General features: G+C 48.0%; 1 protein-coding gene across 1 annotated transcript; it reads right to left on the bottom strand.

Moving 5' to 3' along the window:
* On the bottom strand, window positions 1-27726 carry Bin2 (bridging integrator 2). Its single transcript, XM_057791971.1, has 12 exons — window positions 27610-27726; window positions 20859-20939; window positions 15410-15464; window positions 15068-15162; window positions 14512-14607; window positions 11378-11485; window positions 11094-11179; window positions 9318-9393; window positions 8529-8611; window positions 6065-6767; window positions 1329-1403; window positions 1-377 (listed from the first exon to the last, which is right to left on the bottom strand). The coding sequence occupies exons 1-12, from the start codon at window positions 27688-27690 to the stop codon at window positions 348-350; spliced, it is 1569 nt and encodes a 522-aa protein (XP_057647954.1). The 5' UTR covers window positions 27691-27726; the 3' UTR covers window positions 1-347.

Below are 27726 nucleotides of genomic sequence, written 5' to 3'. Positions count from 1 at the left end.
GTCATACTTTATTTAGTAATGTGAAAATCTTTCAGCTTTACGTCTTTGCTAAGTGAGTAGATAGTTGGACATATGTCCTCCTCTGAGAATGTGTGGACATGCCCATAGATGCTTTTGTGTTAGCATTATTAACAGCCCTGCTTCCATTAATGCTCACATCTTGAGTAAAATGTTCCCTGAGTGTGATCCCCTCTCCCCAGGACTGCTCCTCAGACTCCAACAATGACAGGTCTTCTGAGACTGAGTATCTCACTACCTGACAACATGGAGTGGCTGTGGCTTGTAACCTTGACCCTGTGCGAGACACTTCTCTGGGCAGATGGGGCTAGGTATCTGGCAGTTTCTCTTCAGAGTTCTGCATTTTCACTTGGAAACACCTGGGAGGTAAACATGGTTGCATCAGATGCTGACCTACTCAGGAGGAGTAAAAACTCTACTTTCTCTTGAATTATATTCCATGCAGTGCTGATGGCCTCTGCAGAGAGTGGCACCATGGTGCTGACTGCTGGGACTCCTCAGGGAGGAGCTGCAGGCTCTGTGCACAAGTCACTGCCTCTGTGGTCAGATGAACAGAGGAACCTGCCCACCATGTTGGGAGCAGCTGTTCTAAGGAATGGGTACCATTTACCGGGAGAACTTGCTTGGGTGTTTTTTGGGAGCTAAATAATTCATGGCTCCATTTCATGGCACCATTCTGGCTCGCATTCTGAGTTACTGTGCTGCCCTGTGTCTGTGAGTAAGTGTAAGTGTGTTTTTGTACATCCTGTATAACGTCTGTGAGTATGTGTGTGTTTTTGTACATCCTGTATAATGTCTGTGAGTATGTGTAAGTGTGTTTTTGTGCATCCTGTATGTCTGTGAGTACGTGTGTGTTTTTGTACATCCTGTATAATGTCTGTGAGTACGTGTGTGTTTTTGTGCATCCTGTATAATGTCTGTGAGTACGTGTGTGTTTTTGTACATCCTGTATAATGTCTGTGAGTACGTGTGTGTTTTTGTACATCCTGTATAATGTCTGTGAGTACGTGTGTTTTTGTACATCCTGTATAATGTCACTTTTTAAAGCAAGATCAGGCAGGCTGGGGAGACCCCGCATGGATTCTGGGCAGGAACTGTGGGCTGCCTGTGATCCCAGCACTCACACTAGCTATAGAGCTGGCCAAGGGTGGCCTTCAACTTCTGACCCTTCTGCCTCCACCTCCCAAGGACCAAGCTCACAGGTGTGTGCCACCATGCTCAGTTTATGTGACACCAAGGAGTGAACCCAGGGCTTCCTGCTTGCTGGGCAAGCACTCCACTGCCTGAGCGGCATCTCCCGACCTCTTTACCTCTTTCTGAAGCTCAGGTGCTGTGACGGTGTTTTCTTCTGGATCTGAACAGAGGTGAAGCTCAGGGCCTTGGTCCTACGAGAGAAACAGTTCTGTCAGTGAGAGATGCTCAGCTCACCCAGTGTCCCATGGAAGTTCTTCTGTGTCTTATACTTTCCGAGGTCTTTGCTCCCAAAGAGCAAAGGTCTGACACCATTTCCCTGAGCTGGGAGCATCAGGGCAGGCTTTCTTCTGCACCTTTTTACAGATTTGAAGGGTATCATGACTTGCTGGCTAGAAAGTCAGGTCTTTGGTTCTGGATTTTGTTCCCACGATGGACATACCTTGTGGCTGGCTCCTGCATATGAAGGAGTCTTCCAATGGCTACTGGTCACTTTGAGACTGTCTTCAGGACCACACTGCAGCCCTCACTTGTAAGTGATCCTAAGCCATAAATGATCAGGAAAGGCAGGTGGCTTAACAGTTTCTTTTGTGTGTCTGTGTGTGTGTCAGCACACATGTGTATGTGATGTGGAATGTCCTTCTGTATGCTGTGAATATGTTTTATTACCATTTGTTAATAAAGAAACTGATTTGGCCAATATTCTGCCAGGCAGAATAGAGCCAGGCAGGAAATCCAAGCAAAGATACAGGGAAAAAGAAGGTGGAGTCAGGGAGACGCTAGCAGCTTCTTGGAAAGCAAGATGTGAGGTGACTACCCATGAGCCTTGTGGTAAAATATAAAATTATAGAAACGGGTTAATTTAATTTGGAAGAGCTAGTTAATAATAAGCCTGAGCTAATAGGCCAAACAGTTTGCACACACATACATATAACTGGAGGTGTCTCTCCTACCCGCCAGTTCCCGAATAACCATTCTGAGGCCTAATATTAATTGCAAACTTGGCTGGGTATCTCCTTTTATCACTCTCTACCTTTTTTATTATTTTTTAAAAAAATTACATTTGTGTGTGTGTGTGTGTATATGTCATGGTATGTGGAGATCAGAGGACTGGGACTGGCTTCTCTCCTTCCTCCACGTGACCCCAGGTACCTAACAGGTCACTGGCCTCAGTGGTAGGCATTTTTATTTGAGTCTTGCTGCCCCCTTGCCATATTCCTTGAGACAGGGTCTCTGAACTTGGAACTCACTAATTTGGCTAGATTGGGTAGCCATCAAGCACCAGGGCTTTTCCTGTCTTCAGTTCCCGTACGTCACCAGGTCCAGCTTCACACGGTGCTGGGATCCAAACTCAGGCCCTCAGGCTTGTACGGCGAGCACTCTGCCATGGAGCCTTCTTTAGGGGAAAGTTAGGAACCCAAACCATAGACAGCACTGTCAAAGAACTATGTCATGAAGACCTTAGCCCTTTAACATAAAACATGCGCTCTTTGAGGGCCGGGTCACTGGGCAGTACTCGCCTAACATGCATGAGTTCTGAGTCTGGTTCCATCACGCGAGTAACACACACTACAAACCCTCCCTGGTCACCTTCTCTGACCCACTCTTTAAAACTGCAATTTCGGCCCCATTTCCTACATTCTTCCCCTCATAACATTTCTTCTTATCTTCTATCACCACTAATTTCGAGAGAGGGTTTCTCTGTGTAGCCTTAGACACAGAGGGTGTCTCTGTGTAGAACAGACTGGCCTTGATCTCACCAAGATCCACCTCCCTCCGTCTCCTGATTGTTGGGAATAAAGGTGTGCGCCACCACCTGGCCAGTCTGTTATTTTTCAAGCAGCCCATCCTAGTCTGTTTTCCTGTCAGCCTTTGCACACCTCCCTTTCCCCAACATTGTTTCTTATTTTTTTCCTCATCCTCACTGCTTGCCTGATTGAACTTTTTGAGGCGGGATCTTGTTATCTGTAGCAAGCTGGCCTTGAACTCTGCATCACTCTGCTAAGGCTTTCCCGTCCCTTTACTGGGGTCCAGTCATGTGCCAGCATGCCCAGCTCCATCCCGCTTTTCAATATTTTACGCGCGTGCGTGTGTGTGTGTGTGTGTGTGTGTGTGTGTGTAGCACACAGGTGTCGTGTCGGCTGACTTTAGGAAGTCAGTTCTCTAGCTCCACAGTGGGTCCCAGGGATTAAATTCCAGCTTCCACACAAGCACTTTCAGCTGCTCATCCGTCCTGTCAGCCCAGTTCTCTGTGTTATGATAAGCTTTCCCTAGGATTTGAATAAAGGTCTGGATAGACAGCTCAGTGGTTAAGAGCACTGGCTGCTCTTCCAGAGGACCTGGGTCTGACTCTCAGTACCTACATGGTAGCTCCCAACCATCTGTTACTACAGTTCCAGGGGATCCAACGTCCTCCCTGGCACACACACAAGAAGAGCACAGATTAATATGCAGGCAAAACACACACACCCTCTTTCATCCATATATATATACATATACATATGCACACACACACACCCTCTTTCATCCATATATATATATATACATATGCACACACACACATATGTAAAATAAATAAAGCCCATATCTTTAACAGAACATAACTTCATTTCCATGACCCTAATAGAACTTTGCTCTGCGGTGAGTCAGCACCTCACCTTTTCTAGTCTGTCCCTCCCTTTCAGAGGCCATTCCTCTGGGTAGTAGCATGGCTGCAGTCACAGAACTGGGAGGTAGAGGCAGGAAGACTGCCACACAGTCGAGGCCAGCCTGGGCTATATAATGAGTTTCAGGCCAATCAGAGCTACATAGTGAAACTGTTTCAAAGAATCAAAAGGCCAAACCTTTTCTTTAAGAGTTCTATAAATTCCCGCCTTTAGGTCCTCGTCATCAAAGATACATCCCGAAAAATCTGCTGCCATTTTCTTTGGTTTATTTGCTACAGCCAAGAATTGTAAAGTATAGACTATCTCATGCCCCTGCTGGAAATATGGGGATGGTGCACAATCAGGCAGGAAGACCAGGAGCTCAAAGTCACCCTGAGCTACATAACAAGTCTGAGGCCAGGCTATGTGAGTCCCAGTGTCGGGGAGAAGGCTGCAAAAATAACTTAGGAAGTAGAGGCACCTGCTGCCAAACATAATGACCTAGGTTCAATCCCCGGAAGTCACACAGTAGAAGGAGAGAACTGGTTTCTGGGAGTGGCCTCTGAGCTCCACATCCAAACCATGACACATGTGTGCCACATTCACATACACACACATCCAAACATGACATGTGTGCCAACACACATTCACTTGCACACACATGCAAGCATGACACATGTGCATCAACACACACCACATGCATACACATCCAAGTATGACACATGTGCACCAACACATACCACATGCACACTCATATAAGCCACGACACATGTGCACAACACATATCCACATGCACACACATCTAAGCCACAACACATGTGCACCAACACACATCCACATGCACACACATCCAAGCCACAGCACGTGTGCTAACACACATCCACATGCACACACACCAAGCCATGACACATGTGTACCAAAACATATCCACATGCACACACATCTAAGCCACGACACATGTGCACCAACACACATCCACATGCACACACATCCAAGCCATGACACGTGTGCACCAACACAATTCACATGCACACACATCCAAGCCATGACACGTGTGCTAACACACATCCACATGCACACACATCTAAGCTATGACACGTGTGCTAACACACATCCACATGCACACACATCCAAGCCATGACACGCGTGCTAACACACATCCCCATGCACAATTAAAATGAAAAGGTGAGGCAAGAGAACTTGGCATGGTGATGTGCAGTTGTAACCCCAGGACTCAGGAGGAGATGCAGGTAAATTTCCTATGAGGTGAGGTCAGCCTGGTCTACATAGTAGGTTCTAGACCAAGTAAGACCTTGTCTCAAATAAAACAAAAAATTTCAAAACAATTTCAAGGTTTAGGAAAAAGTCCCCAAGGGTGTTGTTGGGTGGTTTTTGTTGTTTGTTTGGACTGGAGACCCATCCAGCGCCCGTGCACACCAGATAGGAACTCAAACGCTCTAACAGACAGTTTAGAAGAATGTGGAGACCTGAAATACCGACTTGTCTTGGTGGTGGAGCATTCTGACTTTGGTGAAGGAACAAAGACTCAACAGGAGGAGCCAGGTACGGTGGCGCACACTGTGCAGCAGTGCTCGGGAGGAGAGGCAGGGACACTGGGCATCTGAAGCCTGCCTTTCTACACAGTGGGCCCTACTGTTCTAGGCCACTCTGGGCTATGTAGTGAGTCTCTGTCTTAAAACAATGAAACACAGGGCTGGAGAGATGGCTCAGCGGTTAAGAACACCGACTGTCTTCCGGAGGACCAGGGTTCAATTCCTAGCACACACATGGCAGCTTACAGCTTCTGTGATTCCAAGATCTGACACCCTCACACAGACATACAGGCAGGCAAAACACCAACGCAAATAATATAAAAAATTATATAGAACAAAACAAACCAAACAAAAAGCAGCTCTCTCAGAGAAGCTCATACCTGTCTGTCTGAGTGTTTCTCTTTCTTAAACCTCATGCTTAAGTCAATATTAAAATATTTTTTTATTAAAGTTGGGCTCAGGGATGCAAGCGCTTAATCCCAGCACTCAAGAGGCAAAGGCAGGCAGATCTCTGTGAGTTTGAGGCTAGCCTGGTCTACAGATACTACTCCAGGACACTAAAACTACACAGAGAGACCTTATCTCAAAAAAACTCCCAAACATTTAGAAAGCCAAACCAATTAACATAGAAAAAGACCCAACCAGAGCCTCACTTGCCTGGATGGTGCTCACGGTGGAGGAGGCACATGGCTCTTCTGGGCTGGGTCTGCCAGTGTTTTCCTTGTCCAAGGCCTCAGGGGTTCTCAGCGGCTTCTCGGGTGCTTCTGGATTGGAAGAGGCTTCTAAGGAGACCCTGGGGCTGCGGGGTGAACCCTCTCCAGAGGCTGGAGGGCTGTGGGGCCCACTGCCCGAGGCAAGCCTGGGGCTTGGAGGGGCTTTGGGTGGTGGAGGCCGACTAGGGGGTGCTGACATCCTCTGGATAGAGGCTCCTTTTCTGCTCTGCTCGGCTCCTTCACTCGCAGTTCGGGTGCGAAGGACGACTTCTTGGGGGGAAGGCTGCTCTGTCAGGGTCTGACCTCTGCCCAGGGATGGAGCTGGGGAGCACAGGGCGGCTTCCTCCTGGGATGCAGGAGAGGGTGGGGCCTGGGTGGGGCCGTTGCAGGCTGGTAGAGGCTCTTCCCCCTCGGAAGACCTTGCTTCAGACTGGCCTTCCTCCACTTCCTCATCCTTTAAGGACCCCTTGCTCTCACAGCTTTCTTCTTCATCTGCAGCCTCAGAGGCCAGCGCCTCGCCACTGGCTGAGACAGACTCGTTCTCACTGGTCACAGAGAGAGCCGAGGGGCTGGTAGGGGAGGTCACAGGGCTGGAGGCTGTAGAAGTTCTAACCGGGGAAGAGATGACTAAGGAGCGTCTGCTGCTGCTGTGGAAAGAAGGACAGTGGGATTCAGCAGGTCACAGGACGGCCGTCACCTAGATGACCCACGCAGACGAGAGCAGCTTGAGGCGGTGTGAGAAGTAGGCACAACTGTCAGCCAAGTGCACCGAGAATGAAGAGGTGCATTTCATCTCCGCCACAATCGCAGCTTCGTAGCCGAATGAAAAGAAACAGAGAGCCGGGCAGTGGTGGTGCACGCCTTTAATCCCAGCACTCGGGAGGCAGAGGCAGGCGGATCTCTGTGAGTTCGAGACCAGCCTGGTCTACAAGAGCTAATTCCAGGACAGGCTCCAAAACCACAGAGAAACCCTGTCTCGAAAAACCAAAAAAAAAAAAAAAAAAAGAAAAGAAAAGAAAAGAAAAGAAACAGAGAGTGGCTCAAGAGACCTGGAAACCCGTGGTCTGCCCCAACCCTGCTGTGTCCTGGGCGTGAGGGCGGGAGGAGGAGAGACACTTGCTTCTCATCCTGAAAGGGGTGCTTGTGTAGTCTACGCCTTTTTGTGCAGACAGTAAGTTTAGAGGCTCGAGACAAGAGAAGAGCTGTTATTCTTTGGCATCCTGGGACATCAATGGAGCTGACCATAAATCTGGGGAGAATGGACAGAGAGCTCCGGCTTTCAGTGTTGGAGAAAATAAAATGGAGTTCTTGTAACAAAAGAAAATATGTCTACAAAGGTCTACATTGGCCCATCAGTAACTATCAGTAACTTCCCTGACGTCTATAGTCCTCCCTAAATATGAGCCATTCCTCCTCGGGTCACAAGGCCGGTCTCCCTGCCACCTTTAAGCCTTTTGCCAGGATCGTCACAGGCCGTTATGTGTTCTTGCTCAGTTCCTCCGGTTTCTTATCTGTCAGCACTGCCTGTGGAGACAGTTTTCTGTATCACCTCCATGCTGTAAAACACATCACGGGGGGTCGGGCCTCCTGTGCTGCTAGACCCACAACACCCAACAGCAAACCTTCTCACAGAAGAAGATGATGTATTTTAACAACTTCAGCGGGAGTAGTCGTATTCCGAGGAACTCATGAAGGACAAAGACACAACAGGCAAAAGTGACAGAAGAGCCGACACAGAGGGGCAGATTTCTACATGCGTGTAGTTACAGGGTTGGAATCCAGAATAACAACAAAAGCCTTAGGTAGATCACTTCTTCAGAGAAGGTTAAACAGTTGAAAAGCAGGAAAAGAATTGATGGGGTGTCACAGAGCAGGAACCCTGAGCTCTCCAGCAGCACCAAAGGCAGCTCAGGAGAGCTAGCAATCTGGAGCTGCAAAGAATCTCACAGCTACGGCCTGGAAGGCAGCCAGTGGTTGAGAAGCATGCTCACCTTTGACGGAGGTGGGAACAGAGTAAGTGAGGAAAGGACGGGGCGCATCAGCTATGTTTACAGCAAGTAGTCCTTCTCTTTCCACCCCCACTCCCCAGGACAAGGTAGCATAGGCTGGCCTGAAACTCTCTGCATCACTATGTGGCCAGGATGGTCTCAAATTTATGACTATTGGCTTATGCTCCCAAGACCAGGAGGGTGCCACCGTGTCTGGTTACAACAGCTGGTCACCTAAGTTTGGTGGTAGGTATATCATCTTTAGGTATACTGGAAATGTTTGATGAAAAGAAAAATATTTTCCATGGGGGCACAGAGTAAACAGCAAAGACCTAGAGTAAAAAGCAGGGCTTGGCGTGTGGGATGAAGCTGCTGAGAATGTCCACACAGGACACAAGACAAGCAGTCTCATGGGCTCACCTCGACAGCCCCTTCACCACAAAGACTTTGTTGGAATGTTGCTTCTCCAGTTTGCTCATCACTTCATAGAGACTGTGGTTCAGCTAGTCAGGAAGAAAGCAGAGATGCCAGACAAATGTGAGCCTGCGGCCATTCCCTCCCCAGTCAGCTCTCCCAACTCAAACCTCCTGATCCTTGTGCTGCAACCCTCATCTCTCCAGCACTGCCACCGTCTGGCCCCACCCTATACCCTTCCTCCTTGGTCCATCGTGCCCCGAGGGCAGCAAAGGCAGCTTTCTCAAGGCGGGTCTTTCTCAAGGTGGGGTTTGGCTTGAGTTGTCACTTGTTTCTGGTGACTCAGGGAATGAAAGCTCAGGTTAACATTAACTAAGCAAATCCTAAGTGAGCAGGAAACTGTGGGAAGGAGTCTATGCTACCTGTGAACACAACGTGGAAACAGCAGAAGAGACCTCGCAGGGCCGTGTCCTATGACCGCCTCTCATGGACACTGGTCCACGCCAGAGCAGCCGCCTGAAACAACGACCCGTGCTCAACACCGCTCTCCCCGCTGCCCAGCAGCAGCTCTGGTCACGTCATGTCCCTCGCATACCCTCACCTCCTTACTCATGCTGGAGCTTGTGTTCAGTCAGTTAAGGGAGATGGAGAAGATGCTCTGACAGTGTGTACAGATGTGTGTTTCACTAGCACTCAACACAATCATTTCGTTAGGCGATAAAAGCCAAACTCTGCGCTCCCAAGATGACTGCCCACCATGGATTCCCTAAAGAACCCCACTGAGGAGTCTCTCACCTTGCTCATCTCTCTGTAGAACACGTCTCTCAAGTTGGAAATGTTTTGGAAGACGGTCACATAACAGCCGATACGACTGCAGGGAGACAAACAAGCGTGGGTAAGGGCAGTAGGGCCCAGTTAGCCACAACCAGGCTCTCCAGAGAAGGGCATCTGGCCTCCTGGATGGAGAGGGTCTGGAATCTGACTCATGGCAGCCGGGCCAGGAGTGCTGAAAGGTGAGGGGAGACAATATTATTAGCCCAGCGGACACAGAAGCTATCTGGCTGGGTGTGGTGCCAGTACTCTGAGTTCAAGGCCAGCCTGGTCTACAGAGTGAGGCTCTATTTAAGAAAGAAAATAGTTATCTGTTTTGGGCTTCTGGGGTGTTAATGCAGAAACTGCTTTGCAGAATTTTTAAACAACTACAAGAATATAAGACGTGTAATTTTAATTATTATAATAAGGAGCTGTTCTTTTTCTTTCAGCAATACATGGATTCTACGTGTGTGGACTTCAGCAGATTTCCCTATAAACGAATCTGGAAAGTTTATATCTGTGACAAGGAAAGGCCATGCAGAGGCTCCTCCATCTTGTATTCCTACTGCGGTCACTCCAGGTTTAACGAGTGACTGCTCTCCTTGATGGAGAGTCCTGACCTGAGGTCAGGATGGCCTAGCTAACTGTTCATTAGCCCGTTTGTGTGGAAACCCCCTCCAGCTAACTGCTTTTGTTAAATGCTTGCTTCTGCAAACCCCCATCCTAAGTACCTGCTGAGCAAGATGCCAGAACATGGTTTCTGCCTTTAAAAACAAAAAACAAACAAACAAACAAAAAAAAAAACCCATATTCTGAACACTCAGGGCTACCCCTTGGTCCCCAAATACCTGGATGTGGCCCCAGCCAGCTGGAATAAAGACTAAACTGTCTGAGCGGTCCTCTCTGGTGGGTTCCCCATGACACTTAGAAAGAAACTATGTGTTTCTACTGTTTAAATTTGGAGTCACATGGGGTATGATGGCACACATCTTTAATCCCAGCACTTGGGGGACAGAGGCCAGGCTGGTCTACAAAGTGAGTTCCAGGACAGCGAGGGCTGTTATATAGAAAAACCTTGTCTCCAAAACAAAACAAACAAACAAACAAAAAATCGGAGTCACATAAATGCAGTCAATAAAAAGAACTGTATCCTAACATCTTAGCATGGTGGCCGTGCCTGTAATCCTGGCCCGTGGGAAGTCCAGATGGGAGGGTCGAAAGTCGAAGGCATCCTGGGCTACACCGCTGGACTCTGACTTAAGAAAGGCTACAGATAAAGTAAGCAGTGCAATACCCCAGCTGCAATCTGCTGTAATCTGATGAGCGCGAACGTGGGGTAATGAAAATAACATGCAAATGAGTTTCAGTCCGTTTCTCTTCCACTGTGGAAGCTTTGAATCTAGAACACTTCTGTCAACCACGAAGCCTTGGCACATTCGTTAGTGTGGACGCCTGTGAACCATGACGGTTTAAAAGCCCACATCTGTGCAATGGAATGTGGATGACAAAGCGCTTTACTAGACAAGATCTCTCCTACCCAACACGCACCTGGTCCTCCAACCCAGAAAAGCTGGTGGGGCAAGGACGGCTATCTGTGTCACGAGTCTAGGGAGATAAGGACGCTTGCCTAATCACACAGCAAATTAGTGGCAGTGCTGAGGCTACAGGGCTCTTTCCACGAGGCGCCATATGTGGATGCAGGAGGCTTTGTACCCCACTGGCCTGAGCAGCTGGCCCATACTGGATGTCCATCATTACCTGTTGTAAAGAACAGGCAGCTCCTCCAGCAGCTCCTGGTTCAGATCTTCAAACACACCCTGGGCTTTGCTGAACTCTTCTTCAGCCTGCGTGACAGAAGGAGAGGTAGAGGCTGCCTCGTCACCCTCACCACCTCTCCTCTCCCTGCCCAGACCCGAGTCCTCCTCCGCCTCAGGACTCTGACTGCCCAACAGATGTCCTTCAGGACACAGGAATCCACCAGGCCTGCCCTCGTCTTGACCTCCACCTCTGGGGGTGGGAGCAGGTCTTTTGCTTGTTTTTACCTTGGCGGTCTTAGCCTCATCTTTCTTCTTGGCGTTCTGCACGGCCTCCAGGTGGTGTCGGGCACTATCATAGTCGACCAGCTTCCGGCCCCGCTTGGCAATTCTCTCCTAGTCCAGGATGATGAGAAAGGGTATAGACACGACTCACTTTCCAGGATGCGTAATAGAATACCAAGCAAAGAAACAAGATTCTTGGATTTTACCACTGAATTGTGCAACCTATATTAAGATTTAAAATTTCCTACAAACCCGTTATAAACTGGTTCAGCTTCCAGGAGCAAGGCCCTTGAGCATCCCACTAAACTGAAAGTCAGGATTCTGGGTTTTAGCCCCTTATGTGCCACTTACTAGGCTTGGGGCCTAGGATGGGGGACATCTCTTTTTGAACCTTGGCAGCCTCATCAACCCTACACAAACATTACTCTATGACCAGACGCCGAGCACGAAGCACTCTTAGGGAGTCAAGCTGTGCTGGGAGCAGACCCCGCCCCGCCCGGCTCCTCGGTCAAGGTGATCTTCTTCCACAGCTTGCACTCCTGCTTCAACACGGGGTTGCACGAGACGACTCTGCGCTGTCCGGGATGGAAAGCAGCTCAAGGGTCTGCAGCGATGCAGAGGACCTGGGTTCGGTTCCGCCCACCAGATGACTGACAGCCACCTCTAACTCCAGTTCTAGGATAATCTGACTCTTCTTTCCAGTGTGCAGGCACCTGCGCTCATGTGGTACACATGCTCAGGCACACACACACACTAAAATAAGTAAATGGATCTTTGAAAAAGGAGAAGGCTAGGTGTGGTGGTGCATGACTTTAATTCTAGCACTTGGGAGGCAGAAGCAAGTAGATCTCTCTGAGTTCAGGACCAGCATGGGCTACCGTGTTGGCCACTTTTAGGTCAACTTGATATAAGCTGGAGTCATCTGAAATGAAAAACCTCAATTTAAAAAATGCCCCCGTTAGATCTGGCTGTTGGGCATTTTTTAAATTAGTGATTCATGGGGAAAGGCCCATGTCATGGTAGGTGGGATCATCCCTGGGCTGGTGGTTCTGGGTTCTATAAGAAAGCAAGCTGAGCAAGGCCCAAGGAGCAAGCCAGTAAGCAACACCTCTCCATGGTCTCTGCATCAGCTCCTGCCTCCAGGCTCCTGCCCTGACTTCCTTCTATGATGAACTGTGAAGTGGAAGTTAAACCAAATAAACTCTTCCCTCCCCAACTAGCTTTTAGTCATGGTGTTTCATTGCAGTGAGAGAAACCCTAAGACAGTAAGACCCTGTCACAAAAAACCACACAACAACAACAATAACAAACCAAACCAAACAAAGAAAAAAAACCACCAGTGATATAATTCAACTTCTGCTTTGCCCCACAACAGAAAACTACCTCAGAGTGCATTCTACCTTATGTTCTGAAAAGCTGAAGCTTAAAAGCTCAGCGCAATCATTGACATCAATTTGGAAGCCCATGGTAGCTCCCTCTCAGTCCACAAGCAGCACAGTGCCGGCAGAGTAGACGATTCATAAACCGAGTGTGATGAGTAGCAACCCATTCTGAGGCCAAAGATGCTTCAGTGCCTGAAGGTGCTGGTCTCCGACCCTGACAGCCGAGCGGGCCCCATCTCCGAGACGGACAGTGCGGCAGACCAGACAGCGGTCTTCCCAAGTTGTCCTCTGACTTACTGCGTGCTGTCGTACACACACACTGTGGTGAACACACATGCACAAACACACATATACACACAGCAAATACATGAATAATGTAATAGTTTTTTTTTTAGAGTGGCTGGTGAGATGACTTAGAAGTTAAGAGCACAAGTGAGTTTCACAGAGGACTCAAGTTTGGCTCCCAGCGCCCATGTCAGGTGGCTAACAACCACCTGCAATTGCAGCACCTCCAATACCTCCTTCTGGCTTTTGTGGGCACCCACACACGTGTGACACACAGATACACATATATATAAATAAAAATAATAAAAAATATTTTTAAATTTTTTTAGTTTTTTTTTTTTGTTTGTTTGTTTTTTGTTTTGACAGGGTCTCTCTGTGTAACAGTTCTGGCTGTTCTGAAACTCACTTTGTAGACCAGGCTGGCCTTGACCTCACAGATATCCTCCTGCCTCTGTTTCCCATATGCTGGCATTAAAGATGTGCACCACCACTGCCCAGCAACAAAAAATATTTTTTTTTTTTTTTGATTTTCGAAACAGGGTTTCTCCATAGCTTTTTTGGTTCCTGTCCTGGAACTAGCTCTTGTAGACCAGGCTGGCTTCGAACTCACAGAGATCCGCCTGTCTCTGCCTCCCGAGTGCTGGGATTAAAGGCGTGCGCCACCACCGCCCGGCAACAAAAAATATTTTTAAATAATTAAATTTTTTCAAATTCTAATTTGGCTTTCTAGAACACTTTGGGACAGGCTAAGTTCTTTTCACCTGACAGAATTTCAAGTATTTGAAGATATATCAAGACATCTCCAAGTTTCTTCTATACAATGGACATCTTTAGCTCTATTAGCTGTTTCTCCCATCTAAAGGGGAAGCCGAGGCATAGTGACACACCCCTGTAATCTCAGAAATCAGAAGGTTGAGGTAGGAGGACGGCAAGTTTCAGGCTAGCCTGGACTACATAGCAAGATTCTGTTTAAAGAAAATAAAAGAAATGGATGCTTTGGAGCTGGAGAGATGGTTCAGCAGTTAGGAGATCTCTTCCAGAGGACCTGGGTTCAGTTTCCAGCACCCATGTCAGGTGGCTCACAACCACCTGTAACTCCAGCTCCAGGGGACCCAACACCTTTGACCTCCAGGGGTACTGTATCCATGTGCACATGCCCCACTCAAACACGCAGGCATACACATAACTGAATATAGTAAAATTAAATCTTCAGGTAAAAAAAGAGATGGACGCTTTGACCTAGTTGGATCTGGTTCACTCATCAATTGAGCCCAAAGTGTAACTCACTGACATCCAAGTGTAAACAACCTCACTGCACCTCTGTCAGCCTGACCTCTTATCTACCCCGCTCCACGGCTAACCAGGGGCTCAAGTGCTGCTTACAATGTAAACCAGATGTTTACTAGCTGATGTAAACGAACTGATGATCTAGCTAGTGTGGACTGCCTCCAACCCAACAGACTGAGTTACCTTCACCTCGCTGAACTGGGCCACATAGTTCTCCATGGTCCTCAAAGCCTGGTCGGCCAGTTTCTCTTCATAGTCTTCCCAAAGGAGATCATTGTTCTGTGGGATCCAGGCAGAGGGTGGTGAGTACCCTATGTCTACAAGAGGGTGGTGAGTACCCTATGTCACAAGCATCCACCAGAGAAACACCCACATTCTCTCTGTAGAGAACTTTACTGTAGCACCATAGTTAGAATATCATGTCAGATTCTCAAGAAGAGACATGGGCTCTAAGGAACTGCACCCAGGGGGTGAAGAGCAAGGCCCCTGACCCCAAGCTTAGAGGACATGCGTGCGTGCATGCAAGTGAACAGTTAACTGCATGTGGCTGTTTCTCATAAACAGCCCATCCTCAAGGAGGAAAGAAGGTAGAACCAGCTGCAATCCTGTTGCTTAGAGGTGGAGGCTCGCTCTGTAACAGAGAATGAACTGGCCCTTTTCTCTTTTTCAGGATACAGAGGCTCAGCTGAGGGAGAAGGGAGTGCATCCCAAGGCAGAGTCATGCCCAAGCTGCCCTTACCCCCACGATGGCCTTCAGCTCCTCATGCCCGTCCCAGTCACTGCTGTAGACCTCCTGCAGGGTCTCTGACACTCTCTTTGAACTTTCATGCATCACTGAAAGGAGAGAACTCAGTCCTACCACCAAGTGTCTCAAAAAGCGATGATGTAATCCCACGGTGACAAGCCACAAGGATGGGTTCTCAGTAAGAGAAGCTGGGTGGGGCTGGAATAGGAAGTCACTGGGGGCCCTCAGAGTTTCAGGGGTCAAGGGCAGCTGAGCACTGGGAACCCTGGGTCGGGCTGTTCTGCCCATTAGCCCGCCCCGCCCGCCCAGCCCGTGTCCTCCCAGGCTGATACCCACCTTTGACAGCACTAAGGAAGCTCTTCAGATCCTTGTACAGCTTGTAGCCTTCTGTCTGGAAGCAGAGAATGGCTTTGGTAACTAACAAGGTCTGTTTGGAGGGTGCTGCAGAGGTTGGCCTTGGAAAGATCAGTGAAGACAGAGCTCACTCTGTCAGCAAGCTGCAGGTTGTCTCTTTGGGGTCACTGTATGAGCCGGGACAGTGGAAGCCCCCATTGCATATTTTCTGCCTTCTGCTTTTTCTCTCTTCAAGTGCACAAGAGCCCATACCTAAGCTCTGGAATGAGGGCCCTGCATGTGACTGTCTGTGTGATCCTCACTGCCGTCTGTACCACAGCCCCTTTCCTCTCTGAACCTTCACACAGATATTTCCTGCCTCCCACGGAGTCTTCCCCCATCTTCACTCAGCCCTCCCCCACCCACTGCTCCTACTCCAAGGAGTCCAGTCCATCTCCTCCCCTCCTGTGCACTGAGCCCATCTGACCTCTCTGTGCTTCTGCCTCTGTTCTGGTGTCTGAATTTTTTCTCGCTCTCCCTGCCCCCGTTCTTCTCTCCCCTCTCATCTCTGTCTCTTTCTTAAAGAGAAGCGGAGCCAGAGAAGGAGGCTGGAATTAGATCTCATCCTGAAGAATGAACTACAGTCATGATGTCTGTTTCAGCCTCTGCTTCATCACTGTTTAATGATAAAATCTGTCTTCTTACTTAGTCCATGCTGCCTTGAACTTGCAACAATGCTCCTGCCGCAGCTTCATAAATGGTAGATGTTCTCTGCTTCTGCTTTTTTTTTTTTAATTTTTCATTTTAGTCTGTCTGCTTCTCTGAGTGCAAACTTGCAGGTACCAAAAGAGGCCAGAGGAGTCGGGTCTACCTGGAGTTACAGGAAGTTGTGAGCCAGCAGATGTGGATGCTGGGAATTGAACTCAGGTCTTCTAGAAGAGTGGTACACGCTCCTAAGCACTGAGCCATCTCTCCAGTCCTATTCTCTGCTTAAGTACTTCCAGGAAACAGAAGCCAGTAACTCCTGCCCTGTATAGGGCTTTTCATGTTAAACAGATCTGAAATAGTATCTGTACAGGGCATCTTTAAAACATTTGTATGTGTATTAGTGTCTTGCTTGTATGTATGTGTACTGCCTATGTCCAAAGATGACAGAAGATGGTGTTGGATTCCTGGGAATGGACAGAAGATGGCTGAGTGGCCATGTAGGTGTTGGGACCCAAACCCAGTCTTCTGCAGAGCAGCAGTGCTCTTAATTGCTGAGTCATCTCTCCAGCCTCAGGAAATTTTTAAAAATTCTTTATTATTATGCACGTGAGTGTCTTGTCAAGTGTGTGTGAGCACACATGTGCCATGACACACATGTGGAGATCAGAGAGTAACTTTTGGGAGAGAGTTCTCACCTGCTTTGTTTAGGTGAGGTCTCTCTTGTTGTTTCTGCCCCAGTGCATACTCAGGCTCACCTTAAGAGTATTGCCATTAGCCAGGCGGTAGTGGCACACATCTTTAATTCCAGCACTCAGGAGGTAGAGACAGATGGTCTCTGTGAGTTCGAGGCCAGCCTGATCTACAGAGTAGCTCCAAGACAGTCAAGGCTACACAGAGAAAGCCCATCTCACTTGCTGAATTATAGATGTGTGCGCGGCAGTCAGATTTGCTTTCCTAACGCGATTCTGGATACTGCCCTCAGGCATCAAGTCTTCCAGCTCGGGATCTAACTTTTCCTTCACACTGACTTGAGGACAAACCTTATGTTCCCGTCACCAAAGCTGTCTTCCTCAGAGGTCTCCTCAATTATTCCTCATTGCACTGTTCACAGCCTCCCTCCCCTCACTCTCTCTCTCCTGTGTGGGTGAACTCCAGTTTCTAGGATGGGGTGGAGAGGAAGTGAGAGGTCAGGTGGTTGACATTTGGAGTCTGACTTCAGGAGTGTGGGAGAGAACTAAGGTGTGGTCCACCCACTTCAAAGGAATGTTGCAGGCCCGCTCAAGGGCCAGAAGCAACCGGCTCAGGGAACAGAGTATTTGAAACCTAAGAGATGCTGTGCAGTTCGCCAGGAGACACTCGCTGTGGACTCGTTCATTACTAGAAAGGCTAGGGAACTTTTACATTAAAGGATAATGAGAAAAAATAGAAATTTCTATCTAATAACTGCATAGATACGGAGGTCAGAGAACAATGGTAGAAACTGGTTCTCTCTGCCATGTGCGTCCTGGTGACTGAACTTACATCAAGCTCAGCAGCAAGTGCCTTTTCTCACAGAATCATCCTGTCAGCTCAATCATCAAGGTTTTAAGAGCTTTGGAAAAGTTTCTGAAGTTATAAAAATTAATAAAAGGGCTGGAGATAGCTCAACATTTAAGGTCAGTTACTGCTCTTGCAGAGGACTAGAATTCAATTCCCAGTGCTTAACTGTAGCTCCAGCTCCAGGGATCCAACACCTCCTGAGCACCTGGACATGCATGTGCATATTCACAGATACACATGCATACACATAAATAAAAATAAAAATCTGCCGGGCAATGCTGATGCATGCCTTTAATCCCAGCATTCAGAAAGCAGAGATAAGCAGATCTCTGTGAGTCAAGGCCAGCCTGGTCTACAGAAAAGTTTCTAGGACAGAAACCTTGTCTCAAAAACCAAACAAACAAAAAAAAAAACTTTTCAAAAATTTAATGAAGATTTAACATTCTTTTTGAAAGAAAACAATGGGGACTTAACTTTTCACTTCATCACTAACACTTGATTTCAAAACAATCTGACTGATTCAACTGGGTTGACCAGATGGCCCAGTGGTTAGGTTAAGAGTATGCACTATTCTTCCCAACCACCTGCATTCTGTTCACAGCTCCCAGTGCAGGCAGTTCACAGCTTCCTATTCTTCCAGCTCTGGGCACCCGACGCCCTTTCTGTCCTCAGGAGCTCAGCAGCAGGTGGCAGGTCTGGTCACAGACTGTCGTGAGCTGCCTGTCGTGAGTGCTGGGAATAGAAGCTGGGTGCTCTGTAAAAAGTGTGCATGCTGTCAACCACATTCCACTCTTCCCTTACACACTGGGCCATCTCTCCAGGCCCACATTCCACTCTTCCCTTACACACTGGGCCATCTCTCCAGGCCCACATTCCACTCTTCCCTTACACACTGGGTCATCTCTCCAGGCCCACATCCCACTCTTCCCTTACACACTGGGTCATCTCTCCAGGCCCACATCCCATTTTTTCTTTATACCTTTGTTCTTTCTTTTGAAGAGATAAAGTATGGGAGTGGCCATGGATGCGGTAATGGTGGTGGTGGGCTTTAGGACAACAGGACTAGTGCCGGGCACCATTTCATTTTTCAGACTCATCTACCTCCCCTGGCATGTCTAGGCTAATTAACCCAGCACCTGTTTTTCTGATGCCAGCTTCTCACTTGGCTGGCTGGCTGGTGTGTTGGCTCTATTCTCAACTGGCAGGTTCCCCTACTTCTCCGGCTTCAGTTCCCCAGTCTATAAATATAGGGGAAAAGCCACTTCTATCTCCAGATCTGCTGATTTCATCACTTCTGCCCTCTGAAACTTTGCCAAGTTCTCCGCATTGCCCTAAAGAGCCCGAGTTAGTTCTAGCCACCCCTTATAGAGACAGCACCCTCAGTTAATGAGCCACTCTGTGAAGCTTGACCAGAGCAGTCAGCAATGCAGCACTGGATCCCAACAGACTGGGGATGGAAGGTCCTGGGTGGGGGCTCCCAGACACAGCAGAACAACAGGAGATGGCACAACCAAGCCTTGAGCAAGTGCTGTCTGTACCACAAGGAAAAGACTGCAGAGCTTCCAGAGGGAAAATACCTTTTCCTAAATTGTGAAGGAGGGAGGCGAGGAGAGCCGCGCAGAAACAAAACTTAGAGAGGGCATGTGATGGAGCACTTGTCAGGTGTGCACAGCGCCCAGGGCCTGAGCTCGGCACCATGCCGGCTGACTGTGGTGGTGCACATCGATAACCCAGAATCCAGGAAGGGAAGCACGAGGATCGAGGCTCTCCTCAGCTACCCAGTGAGTTCAAGACCAGCATGGGCTTCGTGAGATACTGTCTCAAAACAAAATGATGGAGCTCCAGGATAACCAGGGCAATTGAGAGAAAATCTGTCTCAGAAATTAAAATGAAACAAAAACAACAAAACCCAAAACAACAACAACAAAACAGCCAGCAAAACATAAATTGCAGGTGACTATGGACAAGCTGTGCTCTCTAAGGACAAGCCTCAGGAAGGAGGACCGGAGAGATCTTCAGGGGAAGAGAACTAGCTGTTCTTCCTAGAGGACGGGGCTCCATCTCCAGCACCCGGTCTGGGATGCATGGTAAGTACCAGGTCAACCAGGCTCAAAAAACTGAGAAGATTCTGTTATAATCCAAGAAGAAACAACCCTAAAATAATCTTAGAAACTTCACGATTATAATAGATATATTTAAGTCTTACACACACAGATATCACAGCAATATAGGATATGAAACAAGAATGGATATAGCCTACAGTATCATTATTGTTCTAAAAATCATTTTCTTTTTTCTTTTTATTTTATGTGTGTGTGAGCACACGCGTGTGCGTGTCTTTGTGTATGCACATGTGGGCAGGTCAGAGCGAAGGAAAACACGTGGAGATCCAAGGACTACTTGTAGGAATCAGCTCTCTGCCTCCACCCTGTGGCCTCCAGAGCTGAATCTCTCCAGCTTTATGTTTATTTTTTTGTATCTCAGGCTGGTCTTGAACTTGTGACTGTTCGGGTGGAGGCGCCATCCCATGCCCCCTCCCTGGAGCTGCCTCAGTCCAGACTCTGCCCCTGAGAAAGTCTGCCATCGAGGCTCCACCCCAGAGGGTATTAACCGCTGCCCCCCCCCACACACACCTTGTGGTCTCCTCGACTTCCCCTGGGGCCACCCAGGAATGCTGTGCTCAAATAAACCTGGGTCTACTGCTTTGGTTTGATTGGTTTATTACATCAGCGGCATCAGAGTCCCTGTTCCTGTTTCTTTTTTCTGAATATACTTTCTGATCTGTAGTCATGAGTATAGGTTGTACATGGAAATAAATGAGGCGGGGATACAAACAGCTGCTGGTGTCTGGTGTGGGCCCAGCAGTCTTGTGCTCCTCGCCTGTGACATTTGACCTGATATTCAATAGTATCGGAACTGCACTGCCATGAGATGCTTGTTTACGCAAATAACTTGTGTATCCTAAGGAACGTCAGCAGTCTGTGTGCTGAGGTAAGCCCGTGCGAGCTGCCACGCCTGTTGCCAGGGTCTTCCTAACATCAACGCTATAACATGCAGAGAAAGAAGATCAGGCCCTGTGGACTAAACAGAGCAGTAGCCACAGAAAGGCAAGTTCTGTTGCTTTTTAGAGACTAGGATGAGCAGCAGGCTGATGACTCTTCCGGCACCAGGCCCTCGGCACTGCCCTTCCCCACCCTCAGGTTACCTGTTGTTGGTAGAAGTTGCTGGCACTTTGTTCAAATCGCTCATCTTTGGTTTCTACAGTTTTTCCCAATTTCTGCAGAACCTGGGATAAAAGACAGAAAGGCCTGTATGGTTATGGTCAAGTCTCTTAGGTGTTGGTATTGGGTGTAACTACAGGTCCCGTCTCCCCTCAGCTCAACAGAGTCAGGAATGTAACACAGCTAACAAAAACAAGGATTGTGGTTCTCAAACTGGGATACCTGGGGGATAGGTACGTGCTATGGGGGATCTGCCTGCTTATTCTCATTCATAGCCTCCTCTCTTTCTCTCTCTCTTGATAAAGAAGTTGTAACTTTCTGGATTCTCATTATTTGAGCAAGGTGTTTTGAATGTTTGGTTTGGTGCTGGGTTGAACCCAGAGCCTTGCACACTCTCCCACTGAACTGCACCTCCAACCTTAAAGTGATTTGTCTGTTTGTTTCTTGAGACAGGGTTTCTTCTGTGTAGTCTTGGCTGTCCTGGAACTCATGCTGTAGACCAGGCTGGCCTTAACCTCAGAGATCCACCCGCCTCTGCTTCCAAAGAGCTAGGGTTAAGGTCTGTGCTGCCACACCCAGCTCTTAAACTGATTTTTAAAGGGGAACAAAAGAGGACATTGTACCAAAACAACATTACTGAGAAAATATGCCTGACTTTTAACAATAAAGCATGAGCAAAGAAGACTTTTTTAAATTAGGATTCCCTCTTCTAGCCACTGCCACGGTTTCTTCTCTGTGGATGAGGTCAGAGAGATGAGCAAGGGACTCTCCTCATGAAGGCCCTGTGGAAAACCTTAAGAAACTCTGATACAAGCTCAGCTGGAAATGAATGATATCCATGTCTATCTTTCAACTAGGAAACACGAGTACCAACTGTCTCTCCAGTCTCGGAGGTCATGGGAAACAGGAAAGACCCTTGATCTTAGAGGACTGTAGAGAAGTAAGAAAGGACGAGGGGCTGGTATGGTGCTCTGTGGGTAAAGAATCTGCCTGAGGATGACCTGACTTAGACCCTTGGGACCCACATGGTGGAAGGGGAGAACTGACTCCCAAAAGCTGTCCTCCGACCTCTACTCGTGTGATGCACACTCGAATACACACCCAATAGCTAGACTGTTGATAAAAGAAAGAACCAAATCTTCTGAAAGCCCTATCTTGGGCTTTCAACTTCTGCCTCTTCCTCCTCACCAACCCCCACCATGCCACTCTACTCTTTCTGGTTTCATTGGCACAGCCTGAGGCCCAGCCTTTACTGTTTTCTTCTCGGCCTTCTGCAACAGGTCTTGACAACGCTGCTTCAGTTCCTCTAATAGCTCTTCATTCCTCTGCTCCCATCACTAGACGCCCATGATGTGTCCATGAGGCACCGTGGGTAGTTTTAGCGTGGAGACAGTCCCCAGTGCTCTAGCCTTCCACAAGCTTCAGCTCTCCGCGGCCTTCACTACGCAACCATTTTATTATTTTTGTTGGTTTGTTTTAAGATTTCTGAAAATCTCCCTTATTAATTGTTAGGGACTTTATTCCCTTTCTAGAATACCCTAATGACTTCTCTACTTTGTCTGCTATGCAAGCATAAAACAAATATAAATAAATAAATAAACAAACAAACAAACAAACACCAGCTCGGCCCTTTCTCACACTAGTCTCTGCCTACTCTACTCCATTAATCAAGTTCATCACTCACTCCTAAGTGTTTGACACTTCGGTATTTTCGTGATTTTCTATTATTATTTAATTTTTTCGTATTCATCGTCTCTGTGTTCTTCTAAATCTCCACTCCTCAGATACTTACTCTGCTTTTTTCTATAGCTCAGAATCCAGCAAGAGGCCATTTAGTCACTTTAGTAGGAAGAAGGTGAAACTGATGTAGGGGTGGGCACGGCTGGGCCTGGATGTGGGGCTTTGCTAGACTGGAACAGTATAAACATGGAGTGGAAAGGGTTCCTGACCAAAAATCTGGGTGTGTGCAACTTCTTGCAGCCTTCTGGTAGGGTGTGGCTCATTCAGGGTGTATTTGGGGAGTGGCAGGGAATGAAACGAGATAGGTCGACTAGGATCTCATCATAAAGGAATCTGAATCCCAGAGATGTGTGCCTAGGCCTGTGCAGAAGGCTCTCTGTGCACCCTGACCCACGTCTGCAGTCTTATGGCGGGAGGAATAGGTCAATGCCTCTCACATCTCATGCTCTCTCCATGGTGATCAAGACCAAGGCTTCTGCAGCCACATAGTCATTCATACCTTGGCCTTTCTGTTGACTGGCTATAAGATAGTTCTGCACAGGGATACACAGTGAAAGATATTTTTGTCTTGAAGCTACTGAGAGATTAAAAGAGACTATGTATGTAGACTGTTTTCTCTAGCTGCCTGCTGTGTCTAGTTTTGTTTTTGTTGCTGTTTTTTTTATCTTTTTGAGACAGTGTCTCACTATGTAGTCCTGGCTGTTCTAGAACTCACTAAGTAGATTAAGCTGGCCTCAAACTCAGAGATCTGAACTCACAGAGATCTGCCTGCGTGCCTCCAGAGTTCTGGGACTAAAGGCATCACCACCATGCCCAGTAGCTGGGTCTGGTTTTGTTTCCTTGCCTATAACAGCAGGTGTTTCCTTTTCTTCCAGCATGTCTATCTTTGTTGGTCTCTAACCTCACCTCACTCATCACTCCTCCCTCCCTGTGCAGTCCCCATCCTCCCTGGCTCCACCCTTCCCCTCCCCAACAACAGAAAGTTGCAAAACCACCTTGGTGGTGGTAGGCACGGTTCTTACTTCCTTCTTGCTACTCCTCCCTTCCTTTGCCCATTTAATATTTCTTAGGCAGGGGTGGAAATCAAGAAAACTCAACTTAGAGCCAATGCAGAAGACAACTAAAGGCTCGAGGCTATAAGGCTGCATGGGGTATGAAGGCTGAGACTCTTCCCACCAACAATTTTTTTTTTTTTTTAAGATTACAGCATACACTTTTAATTCCAGCACTTGGGAGGCTGAGGCAGGTGGGGGGGGGATCTCTGAGTTCAAGGCCAACCTGGCCTACAGAGTGAGCTCCAGGACAGCCTCAGCCACACAGACAACACCTGGTATTTCAGGCAGTCTCCCATCCAAGCACTAACCAGGAAGAATCCTGCTTAGTTTACTAGATCAGATGGGACTGGGCATGTTCAGGGCGGTGTGGCCAGAGACCCACCATTAACTCTTAAATGGAGAAGGTGAAAGAGATAACCTGGAAATATTTATCACTCTCTAGGCCTGAAGTCACTTGTTGCTATAGAAACTGGTGCCTGTGTTGGGCCCCATACCGCACTGGAGGCGTTCTTAGAGCCTTGACGGAACAAGATGGGCGTGCGTGCAGCAGATGTCTGCTGAAGAAGTAAACTCTGTGTGTGTCTGAGTGTTTGAGACAGAGTCACTCTGTAGCCCAGGCTAGCCTCAAACTAACAATGACCCTCCGGTGTCAGCCTGTTGAGAGCTGGGATTATAGGTGTATACTACTATACTGGCTAAATTCTACTTTATGGTTAACTCCTAATGAAAGCTAATAATACCAATCCCTAAAGTCCTGCCCTGAGAATTCTGCCAGTTAGTCTGGCCAGGCAGCTGACAAATTAGAATTCAGATACTTGGAGAGTAAGGGCTAGCGAGAAAACGAGGCAAGATGGCGACACTTCGTGAGTGTGGGTGGAGTATGTTCCAGGGTCACCTGACCTAATCTTCTAACCTTTGTGTAGAGTGGGAGGGATACACCTTTAAAACTAACTCCACGGCCAACTTCTTTGATGGCACAGTCCCTTCCCCAGGAAGCTCCGCCCCCTGTACTTTAGGTGGTGTGAGTAGGAACCAGATGCTAAACAACAGTATGCAGTGCCATCAGACGACAACAGTATGCAGTGACATCAGACGACAACTGTATGCAGTGCCATCAGACGACAACTGTATGCAGTGCCATCAGACTTTGCCTAGGCTGTAAGGATCTAAGGTTTTCTGAGGAAAGTGCAGACACACTCTAGCTGGAGGCTCTCCCTAAGAGCCCCTGTGTTCGTCAGGCTCCTCCCCCACCACTCTCCTGCTCCCTCTGCATTGCTCACTATTCCCCCTGAAGTGATTGACAGCTCAGGTCGTGCCAAGGCTAGCCTTCCTCAGCTGGAAGGTGCTCTCACACTCATGGGGGCGGGGACTACTGACCACCCACAGTTCCCATTTTAAACCCAGCCACTATTAGAAAACCTTCCACCCAGTCCTTCTGCCCTCTAAGTTCCCACAGATGTACATATCTTAGGCAAACAAGTAGATTCTAAACTTCCAGCAGACAAGAGCGCCTCTAATTCACCTCTTAATTCCCTAGTCGGCCTATTGCAAATATTTGACAAATTAAACTCTCGGGGATATAAACTGAATAAATGTTAACAGAAAAGAACAACATAGGAGTGGGTTTTAAAAATGCCCTTGCTCAGGGGAGAATTGAGCAGTCGGCCACAGAGAAATCACACAGAGAAGCAGTTGACTCAATGTGAGGATGTATCATACTGTACCAAATACAGCTCGTGCTGTATTCGGTGAGAACTGGAAAACAACTGGAAGGATGTTTTATTCTATTGTGCTTAATAGTCAGCAGGCCTTCCCCCTGCAGAGGAGCGTGAGCCCTATGTAAGTGTTTCCCCTTCCATCAGCTCCTTCATAGGCAGAGGGGCTCATCAGACTTAGCTTAGAGCCACCTCGTCAGCCAGAGAGGGTCGCTTCACTGGAACTCTCTCTCTAAATAGAGAGTTATCTTGTTCTCAGTAACTTCCCAAGACTCAAGGTTTCTGGTTCTCCCACCCAGGCCATTTCTTCTTTAAGACCAGGGTCCGCCTAAGCCAGCCCTGAACTCACAAGCTCATACGGGCCGGTGGGCGGGCACAGTCTAGCTGGTGAGGTCTTCAGGGCAGACCTGAGTCGGTGCCTCTCCCTATCTTGCCAGGGTCCAGGACAGGAAGAACAGTGTGCTTGCTAACTACGTAGGAAATGCTTGGTTCTGAAGTTCACAGTCACCTTCTGTTTTCAACTGAGTCTTGGTAGATAGAGTTTCATAGAGAAAACCAACCTTCCCATTTTATAGATGAGAGACCCAAAGCCAAGGACAGAACATTATTTATGGAAGGTTGGGGACCTAGGCTTTAAGGAGACAAAGAGCTCTAAACCCAAGGGTATCATGTTGACAATGGGCCAGAGGAAGCCAGGCAAAAGCACCCGATGTATCTGGGGCTTTAATTTAAAATTTTTCTCTTTTGTGGCGCTCAGGATCCCGTTCACTAGGGAAGTGCTCTAACACCGAGCCATATTCGCCAGCTCTTGATAGAGCAGGTTTTTTGGTTTTGTCTTTTGTTAGCTTTGCACAGTGTAGCTTTCTCTAGGTGAGTTCCCTGTCACCCTATTTATAACACAAGCACTGCGCTCAGATCTATCAGATGTCTAGTTAGAATCTATCAGATGTCTAGCACAGAAAATACTCCAGATGCTAAAATCAAAATCCCTTTAAAATGTGCAGGGAAAGAGCTGGGATAGAACTCAGCTGGCAGAGTGTTGGGTTTGCTCACAAAAAACTCTGGGTTCAACCCCCAGCATCTAAAAGCTGTGTTTGCACATGCCTGTAACCCCAGTACTCGGGAGCTAGAGAGAGGCAGGGTGCTGGGAAATCAAAATCAGAATAAGTTTGGGGGTACAAGAAAGTCTGCCTCAAAAAAACAAAACAGAAACACCCAAACTGAAAAGCGCTGAGAATGGCGGCTCAGCTTGCCACCCCAGCAACCTTGAAGACTGAGGTTGCAGGATAAGCTCCATGAATCCTAGACCAGCCTAGGCTACAATTTAAGACCCTTTCTCAAAAAAAAAAAAAAAAAAACAAACAAAAACCAAAAACCAAAAAACAAAACAAACAAACAAACAAACAAAAAACCAAGAAATTGCGAAGAGGGACCTCACAATCTTTTTTTTAATTTTTTTTTATTTTTTTATTTTTGACAGCATCTTTCCCTGTAGTCCTGGCTGTCCTGGAACTCACTCTGTAGACCAGGATGACCTTGAACTCACAGAGATCCGCCTGCCTCTGCCTCTGAGTGCTGGGATTAAAGGTGTGTGCCACCAGGCCCCGCTGTCCCCATAATCTGAATGGATGGTGGCATGTTACATGTCAGTTTAAGGAAGCACACGCAGAGGCCTTGAATCACCGGCAAGGTCCAAGGAAAGACACAAGAAGCAGGAACTGGCTACTGTGCACAGCTCCTCCTCACCCCAACAGAGTCTTTTGTAGCTCAGGCTGGTCCTGAACTCAGCATACAGCCTAGAAAGTCATGGGTTTTCTATGCTCTTGCCCACTGGCTCCATGTATACCAGTTTAAACAACACTCAGGTGTGAGGAGAACTGCGTAGATTATCCTAGTCCTGAGCCCAGGGCGTCTCACTGGCAACACAGTCGCTGTCACTTACTGTGGGGGCAAGGACGTCCAATTAATTCATCATCTGTGAAACACCCTCCTTGCTTTATGGCCAGGACAAAATCTGCGACACAGGTGGTCACTACCATTTGTTCCTTCCTGGGTCAGGCTGAGGGCTGCAGAAGGCCCCTGAGCAACAGCTGTCTCCTCAGCTGCTTCCTTCTCTCCCACATCGGCCAGTGTCCATGGACGCTCACTCCCCCGCTCAGTTTCTAGACAACAGGACCCTTCCTCCTCAGCCCAGACCCGGGCGCCCTGCTGAGGCCGGCTCCTACCTTTTCCTGGGCCCTGCTGAACTTCTTCTGCACCTGTTTGGCGAAGAGGCCAGCGGCTCCGCCAGCCTTGCCCTCGGCCATCCTGCCGGCTGCGGGGGCGCTGCCTGGTCCTGTGGT

The sequence above is a fragment of the Chionomys nivalis genome, chromosome 17 (assembly GCF_950005125.1).
Source record: "Chionomys nivalis chromosome 17, mChiNiv1.1, whole genome shotgun sequence".
NCBI lineage: Eukaryota > Metazoa > Chordata > Mammalia > Rodentia > Cricetidae > Chionomys > Chionomys nivalis.
The sequence above is the reverse complement of the archived record's forward strand: the minus strand, read 5'-3'. Positions and strand labels throughout refer to the sequence as shown.

What these genes read in the sequence shown, in the direction of transcription:
- Bin2 (XM_057791971.1), bottom strand. Translation starts at nt 27,690, where the DNA reads ATGGCCGAGGGCAAGGCTGGCGGAGCCGCTGGCCTCTTCGCCAAACAG. An exon ending in ATGAGGCTAAGACCGCCAAG is followed by an intron (nt 11,180 to 11,377) that starts GTAAAAACAAGC and finishes TCTGTCACGCAG; the next exon opens with GCTGAAGAAGAGTTCAGCAA. An exon ending in CACCTGAGCTTCAGAAAGAG is followed by an intron (nt 378 to 1,328) that starts GTAAAGAGGTCG and finishes TTTACCTCCCAG; the next exon opens with GTGTTTCCAAGTGAAAATGC.